The sequence below is a fragment of the Octopus bimaculoides genome, chromosome 14 (assembly GCF_001194135.2).
Source record: "Octopus bimaculoides isolate UCB-OBI-ISO-001 chromosome 14, ASM119413v2, whole genome shotgun sequence".
NCBI lineage: Eukaryota > Metazoa > Mollusca > Cephalopoda > Octopoda > Octopodidae > Octopus > Octopus bimaculoides.
Genome location: NC_068994.1, coordinates 25,258,454 through 25,267,209, shown reverse-complemented (window position 1 = coordinate 25,267,209; position 8,756 = coordinate 25,258,454). Strand labels below are relative to the sequence as shown.

The 8,756-nt window shown below is 36.9% G+C and overlaps 1 protein-coding gene across 2 annotated transcripts in view; it reads left to right on the top strand.

Annotated features, from left to right (window-relative positions):
• Positions 1 to 8,756, top strand: part of LOC106879926 (exocyst complex component 4) — a 268,982-nt gene that overhangs the window by 237,855 nt on the left and 22,371 nt on the right. For both annotated transcript variants that reach the window (XR_008265483.1, XM_052972782.1), the window contains exon 23: positions 3,092 to 3,206. Coding sequence is in view for 1 of the 2 variants with exons in the window: in XM_052972782.1 (XP_052828742.1) it covers positions 3,092 to 3,206 (115 nt within the window). In the remaining variant the exon portion in view is untranslated. The remainder of the gene's footprint in view (positions 1 to 3,091; positions 3,207 to 8,756) is intronic.

The window sequence follows — 8,756 nt, the reverse complement described above, 5'->3', positions numbered from 1 at the left end:
TAGTGGTCATTTGCAAACTCCAGAGGCTACACTTTCATTTCCCTTTACTCCAAACATCACACATTGTTGTTTCTATTGAGTCATGCCATTCCAATTGCTATAGATCCATAATGCATCTTAAAGCTGTACCTGTCACCTGTATGGTGAGGAATCCTACATTGGGGAGTAGTAACGACTAGGCTACGGTAGCTGACTGATTATCGTGATCATTCGTCTTTTGATTTCCTGTAGCTTTGCTCACTTTTACAAACCCAGTGAACATACATATATTTCCTATTTCAAAGAAATTCAAACAATACATATTACACCCAAGTTAAAAAGATTCCCAACAATTCAACTTCTCTGGTTGACATTAACACACCCACCCCCAATAGGGGCTGAAAGTACACATGGAAACATTTTTCTAAATTTTATCATTAACTCCTCAGACGAATTATTTTTAGAGGGACAACCATTTATATTTTTACAATAGATTTATGGGGAGGTCCTTTAAATCAAATAATTCTAACTGATTGATACACAGGTTGGTTGCATTTTTAACAATGAAGAGTTTCGCCTTGTATATTTTCCCTCGAAATGTGACATTAGTTCACATTTTGCCTATGAAATGTAATTTGTCGCCTGTCACACTAGGAGCAGATTTTGCTGTTTTTCTCAACATAAGTTTCCCTATTTTCTTCCATGTGTCCATATTTATTATTGAAATATCACTTCCAGTATCCAGTTGAAGTTTAATATGTATTCCATTTATTTTTATATGTATGAATTTTCTTATTTAGGAGTCAGTATTTGTTTCTGCTGAGAGCACTCTAGGATTTTTAACATGTGATCTTTGTAATTTTGTTCTGCAGTGTGAACTCTTGTGACCAATTCTTTTGCAACTGTAACATTTTTTATTTTTAAATGGACAGTCTTTTCTGAAATGTATGCTCCCACATGCATAACATGGATTAGGATGTGGTGCCCTTTTTTGGTTGTACTTTTCCAGTCGGCATATTTGTATTTTTGAGGAATCCTTTTCTTGAATTTTTTCTACATCATATTTCAGGTTTACCATCCTTTGGCATTCTTCTGCCACAGACTGTAAGGTTAGATCTTAGTTCCCTTGTTCCAATTTAGAAACAATTCTTGCCACATTTCTGTATCTTCGCTTACTGTAAGGCCTTGTATGAAAATGAGTTTAAAACTTTCACACATCCTGTTGACTGTTCCTGCATATGTGATAATAAAATCATCATTCTCTTTTTTTGTTATATTCCAACACTCTATTCAAGTGTTAAATTGAGAAGTTTTATCACCGAATATGTTAGACAGTAATTCTATTATTTCTTTAAAACAAATTCCATTGGGTTTTTTGGACAATATAAAATTACAGTAACGTTCATGCTCTAACAGAGCTAATTCTTACAGTAACAATCTCACTTTTTGTTCATCCAACTATGATTTGCAATCTTGCGTAAAAATCTCCTTGTACCTTTCGTAGTACAATCCAAAAGTTAAACCCTCCTCTGGGTTATAACTGAATTCATTAATCGAATTTGAAATGCAATCAGGCAAAAATGAACTTACCTTGTTTTTGCACTTTTTTGAATATAGCTCCAATAATTGTTGTTGCTGTAATAGTTGCTACAACTCCTGTTGCTGCTCTTGTTGTTGCTTTTGAAACCGTACTATGGAAGCTAATAGATCTTCCATTATTTAACAAGTTGTATCATGAACAAATTGTTGAATAAACTATGTGAGCTTCAAAAACCTCAGCACCAGATGTAATGTAATTTGTTTTGTACAATAAATAAGATAAACAAATCTCTTTAGGAACCAACAATTAATATTCCTTGTGAACTAACCAACTGACACCTTCTGACTTCACAGTGAACTAACACGACTCTGACCACTGAACCTTTGAACTCACTCGGACTGTTACTATTTATACTTTACTTGGACCAGCCTATCTCTCTTCACAACACACCTTTAGTGAAATAATGAAAGGTTGTTGTATGAAATGCAGTTTAAGGTCTGATAATATTATGTCTTCTGTTAAATGAGATCAGGGTAGATATCAATAAACAAATTCAAAGACAAGTTGCAGTTGACCACACTGAAACATTTATTACCATCACTAAAATTAGATGCAGCAAACTGGTAGGACATTAATAATTGTCAATACATTATATAGATTCAAATGCTCATTAAAATGGAAGATAGGTAAGAAAAACCTGAAGCATAGCATAAAAAATTCTGGTAACAATTCTGTTTAAAATGTTGGTAAGACATGAAGCATAGTGTTAAGGATTCTGGTTACAATTATATTCAAATGTTGGAAAGACACATAGCATAGTGTCAAGAATTCTGGTTACAATTCTGTTCAAGCTGAAACTGCAAAGTGGAATCAAGCTACTCTCACATCAAAGATCTAAAATCACTCATAGCAAAAACTCACTCCCTTTAGAAATAGGAGAAATAAGAGTCCCTTAAATAGCTGATATTGTGACGCTTGGCCAGTCTATCACATTAAGGGGTGGACAGTTCGTGTAACGCTAAATGGACTTGACCATCACGTGGTGAACCAAAAGTTGGTAGCTAAAAGTAAAAAGCTACAATGTGGTAAGGAGTGATCATGTTTCTGCTAGACACCTATAATTAAAATCATTCTAGTCTTGCCTATGCCTTCATGTTTGCCTTATATGCCCTTCACTCTTTTAAGACAATAAGATGTAATTTAAGTAAACATTTACTGTTATTACTGATTGCTCATGTACATGTACATTTGTGTATGCATGTTAGTGTACTTGTGTGTATATCTAAAAGAAAACAACCAGATAAAAAAAACAACAAAGTTTCTTTATTTTTCTTGTTTATAAAGTATTTATTTATAGTTGATTCAGTTATTTATTTATAGTTTGATAAACTGTTACATTAATTTATTAAATTATATTTAATTACCAAATTATATTTTTTACTTATGTTAAATCATATTTATTAAATTATATTTATTTTTTGCTAATTATAAGATTGTATTTGTTAAATTGTATTTCAAAATTAAATTCTAATTGTTCTTTTAATTATATTTACTAATTTTCTCATTGTAAAGGTCTTTGAAATCTTTGGTGACTGATTTCCAAAATCTAGCAGAGATATGTCTGTTGCTGCTACACCTTGAAGTGCGTGTACACTGTTTTTACTATCTGTTGCCAGTTGCAAAACAGGTATGCATTTAATATTGTGTTTAACTAACTATATATCATCTCTATTCCTGCAGACCTCTGATCAAACCTGTTCTAGCCATGACTGTCCTCAATTTTTTGCACACATGTATAACTACAAACAATCAAGCTAACAGGTTAACCTCAACATATTGCTGAATCTGCTAGAAATACTAGTGAAATCTCCTTTGATCACATCTTTCCCACTTAAAGAAAAAAGAGCACAATATAGTCCATAATACATCATGTATGCAAAATGTGTAAAAAGTTTTTTTTATATATTATAAAACCAGTGAACAGCAGTTTTGTTATGTTTATATTGTAAAGGAAACATCCATTGGGAAATGAGAGATTAATTAGATAGGTTGTATACTTTGAAGAAGTGATGTTAACACACACATGTTGATTATACATATGGACATTTGCATGCACAAATATATCTCTGCATATACATATATACAAAGGTAATTAGGAGATTGGCTAATTTAATTTGTATAAAAATTAAAAAAAGTCATATTCTAGAAATACAATTAATAAATTAAATTAGAATTGGTATGGAGCTGACATAAGACATTAATGGAGGTTTATAAGCCTTAAAAATTCATTGCCTATGGGCATAGCATAGCAGATAAAGGCATTGGTTAATGCAGTGTAGTCAGCTACAGGTTCTGACTTCAATCCCAGGCAAGGCACTAAGGTGATATACAAAACAGATGAAGAATGCTAGAGTGTTACAACAGTCGAAACATAGTGAAAGTAACAATCATGATGAGGACACCACTCTGACTATTGTAAACAGTGTACATAAATTAGAATCATTCATTGTCATGGTTGATTTTGATAGTTATCGCCAAGCACATACACACACACATGCATGCATACTCACACTATATGCCGAGGCAGCTAGCTGTATGCTGTCTCTTTTTTAAAACAAAGCAGCATGAATGTGTCAGAAAATGTAGATGCCTGGATACTAAGTATTTAATTAAGATTAGTTGCCAGTCTGTAGTGACCATAAAATTGATATTAACACTCATGTAATCCACAAATCTTTTTATATATACATTCTACTCTGTACAACATTGAGTGCTTTATTTTCATTCAAGACCACAGCACCATGTGAATTATCATAACTTTTATGTCTGCCTTTTCCATGTTGGCACAAGTTGGATGAGACTTCCTGAGGAATTATTCTACAGTTGATTATTTTCCTGATGCTTATGTTTACATTTTTTTTAGTAAGGTACTTAACACATTGAACTCCAAATATGAAGACACATACAGATGAACATACAAACACACTCATCCACATATATTTCTATATATAATAATATTTATCTCTGTATGCATGGGTGAAGGAGAGTCTTTCTAACATGGATCCAACATGATAGATAAAGCAGTTAAGGATATAAAGACAAGGAAAACTCTTGGTTCATAAAGAATTAGCACCAAAATGTTTAAAATATCTAGCAGAGCAGGATATGCCTTGTCATCCATATAGTTAATCAGGTTGTACAGGAAGGTGTCATGCCCAACAACTGATGTAACAGGGTGTTCAGGCTAACTTTGATGATTTTTTTTGTTTCCTTTTTGGGGGAGCTGCTTGATGTATTGGTGAACAGTCAATAAGGTTGGATAGCATAATGTTGAGAAAAAGTTGATAGGGAAGACTGAATATTGGAAAAGAGTTACCTGTATCATGATAATTCTTGCCAGGTATCATAATGTCAACATCATGACTGTTGCTTAGTTCTCTATGAACTGTAAAGGTTGTAAGATATGACATAGATGCAGTGGAGACTATGAAGCCATGACCAGCAGGAAGGGACACAGCAGGCATTCTGGGTGTGTCTGCATGCCAAAATTCATCCAACAATTGCAGAGTAAGGTGATGGAAGATCTGAGCCAGAGAATCTGGTTTGGCAGGAGACACCTGTTGGAGTTGCCACCATGAAGCTGGCCCTGAATGAATATCTTTGCTGTCACTCATCCAAGAGGTGCAAGGGACAAATTCGGACAGCCAAGGCAAAAAAGCTCCTGAACAAGCTGAAGTATCCTGTTGAGCCAGAGATGATCTGGTTCTTCTCAGATGAAAAGAACTTCTGCCAGGACAAGTTGCACAATACCCAAAACTACAAGTGACTTGCCTACAATCCATGTGATATCCCATATATCATGAAACCAAGTTTCCCCAAGCTGTGATGGCGTTTAGGTGTGTCTCCAATGAGTGTGATGTCATGCCACCCCACATCTTCGAACAGAGGTGGTCAATGCAGAAAGTAGGGATAGACAAGTGGTTGGTGAGAGCTGTACAAGCCATGTACAGGAACACTATCAGTAAGGTGAGGGTTGGCAATGAGTACAGTGAAGAATTCAGGGTAGAAGTAGGGGTTCACCAAGGACCAGTCCTCAGCCCCCTTTTGTTTATCATAGTCCTCCAGGCAATAACAGAGGAATTTAAGACAGGCTTCCTCTGGGAACTCCTCTATGCTGATGACCTTGTTCTTATAGCTGAATCATTACCAGAACTAGAGAAGTTTCAGGTATGGAAGCATGATCTAGAATCAAACAGCTTTAGGGTTAACCTAGCAAAAACCAAAGTCTTCGTAAGTAGGAAGGCAGACAAATCGCAAATCCCTTCAGGTAGAAACTCCATAAGATGTACCCAGTGTAAGCTCTGGGCACATAAGAGATGCAGCACTATCAGAGGAAGATTAACATGGAAAATAGCTTTTGTGTGTAGAAGATGCATAGGTACAATAAACACTGAAAATGTACAGAAAATAGATGTCATCAACTTCCAGTGGGGTAAGCTAGAGGTAGTAGATAGCTTCCGTTATCTCAGTGACCAAGTCAGTAGTGGAAGTGGATGCTCCGAGAGCATAGCTGTGAGAATAAGATTAGGCTGGGCAAAGTTCAGAGAGCTCCTACCTATGCTGGCAACAAAGGGCCTCTCCCTCAGAGTGAAAGGCAGATTGTATGATGCCTGTGTGCAAACAGCTATGCTACATGGTAGTGAAACATGGGCTGTGACAGCTGAGGACATGCATAGGCTTGAAAGAAATGAAACCAGTATGCTTTGCTGGATGTGCAATGTCAGTGTGCATGTTCGACAAAGTGTAAGCATCTTGAGAGAAAAGTTAGGTATAAGAGGCATGAGATGTGGTGTACAAGAAAGACGATTGCACTGGTACAAGGGCAGCTGTGTAAAGAAGTGCTGATCTCTAACTGTGGAGGGAACCTGTGGTAGAGGTAGATCCAGGAAGACATTGGACGAAGTAGTGAACTTTGATCTTCAAACTTTGGGTCTTACAGAGGCAATGACTAATAACTGAAACCTTTGGCGATATGCTGTACTTGAGAAGACTCGTCAAGCCAAGTAAAATTGGAGTGGTTGGCGTTAGGAAGGGCATCCAGTCGTAGAAACCATGCCAAATCAGACTGGAATCCGGTGCAGACATCCAGCTTGCTAGCCCTGGTCAGACTGTCCAACAATGGACGTTAAATGATGATGATGATGATGGTAATGGATTACCATGTGTGCGGCACATTTGAGAAAGACACTCAAGAAAATAGCCCTGTTTGATATGTAGGGAAGGTGTTGGTAGAAATTCCATATGGTATACCTAGAGCAAACTGTGGACACATAAGAGCTGTGGTTGAATCACAGGAAGGTTAATAGAGGAAGTAGACTTTGTGTGTGGCAGAAGCACAAGAACAATACTTAGTAAGAATGCATGGAAAATAGATTTTCTAAAATGCCCAGGAGGAACTAGATGGTTTTTGTTACCTAGGTCACCTAATTAGCAATGGAGGAGCATGCTCTGAAAAACATAGTTGCTAGAATAAGAACTAGCTGGAAAAAGTTCAGAGCTATTACCTCTAGTGTGCATATACAGCAAATGTGTTGAGAGAATATTTGGGCATAAAAGACATTAGATGTGGTGTGCAAGAGAGAAAACTGCTGGTATGGCCATGTGATACAGATGGGTAAGGACACCTGCATAAAGAAGTGTCAATTTTTAAATGTGAATGGAACCTGTGGAAGAGGAAGACGTGAAGAATGACCTCCAAATGTTGAACCTCACAGAGATGTTGAAGGACTGAAATGATTTGCTGTGCTAGAGAAGACCCATCCATCATCATCATCATTTAGCATCTATTTTCCATGCTGGCACCCAATCTATCCCGAACAACTTGTCTTTCTAACATCTATCCCTCTGTCAGTCTTCTGACAACAGTATTATTCATTTAGCTGTTGTAATCATGAGAGTGGAACTGCACATATTTCATCCCCCTTTGTACCTCTGACCTTGTCCCTGGCACTGTGCATCTCTTGCATATCACTCCCACACTCTTTACATCATCTGTTCCGCTCCCTATTACCTCCCTGATCCACTTCTTCCCCAAACTGATATTCAAGATTGACCAAGCCTCCATCCATGTTTACTATTCACTGCATTTACCTCTAAAACTATCTCTATGTATCTGTCTCTATCTTTTCACTCTTTTGTGAACTTACTTAATCACCCTTGTCTTGTCTTACTTTCATCTTCCTGTAACTTGAGAATATACTCTAACACATCTTCACCATCATTTCTCTTTTCCATTTGGGGTAGCCATGTATCTCCTCTGTAGCAAAATACCTGTTCCTGTTCTATCATACTTCAGACACTCATCATCTGACATAAAGCTGTCTCTCTCAACACTAAGGGGTCTTGCAAGTTACTTAGTGACTTCATTAGTGCCACGAAAATGTGCCCTGTACACTCTGTACAGTGGTTGGTATTAGGAAAGGCATCCAGCCATAGAAACCATGCCAAAGCAAACATTGGAGCTCAGCTCAGTCCTCTGGCTCACCAACTCCTGTTGAAACATCTAACCCATTCCAGCATGGAAAGCAGATGTTAAATGGTGGTGGTGGCGGTGTGTGTGTGTGTGTTATTAACATCATTATCGTTTTGCATGTGCTTTCCATTCTGGCCTGAGATGGATCTGACAAATTGGAGGATTGCACTGTCCTTTAGTGCCTCAGCCATGACATGACTTTTATGACTAGAGCTTCTTCCTAATACCAACCACTTTATAAAATGTTTTACTATGTACATTTTTTGTGGCACCAGCTCTAGCTAGGTTGCCTTACCACTTGTATGACTAAAGAATCCTTATATCTGAAAGAAGAAAAAAAGAGAGAAAGATGATTTTCGGTGAAGAAAACAAGGAATATATTTGTTGTTGTAGCGGCATGTATACAAAGTATTTAATTCTTTCTGTGATTATTTTCTCTCTCTCTCTCTCTCTCTCTCTCCCTCTCTCTCTCTCTCTCTCACACACAGACTGTGGCCATGTGCTGGTGCCCTTGAAGAAGTTGAGTTGAATGATTCAACCACACTACTTATTTTTTGTTTTTTAGCCTTGTATTTATTCTATCAGTCTCTTTTGCCAAATTACTAAGAAGAACGTTAAAACACCAACAGCAGTGGTGGGGGGACAAGCATAGACACAAATACACACACATATATATACATGTGTCACGTTCGCCATGATAGCCAC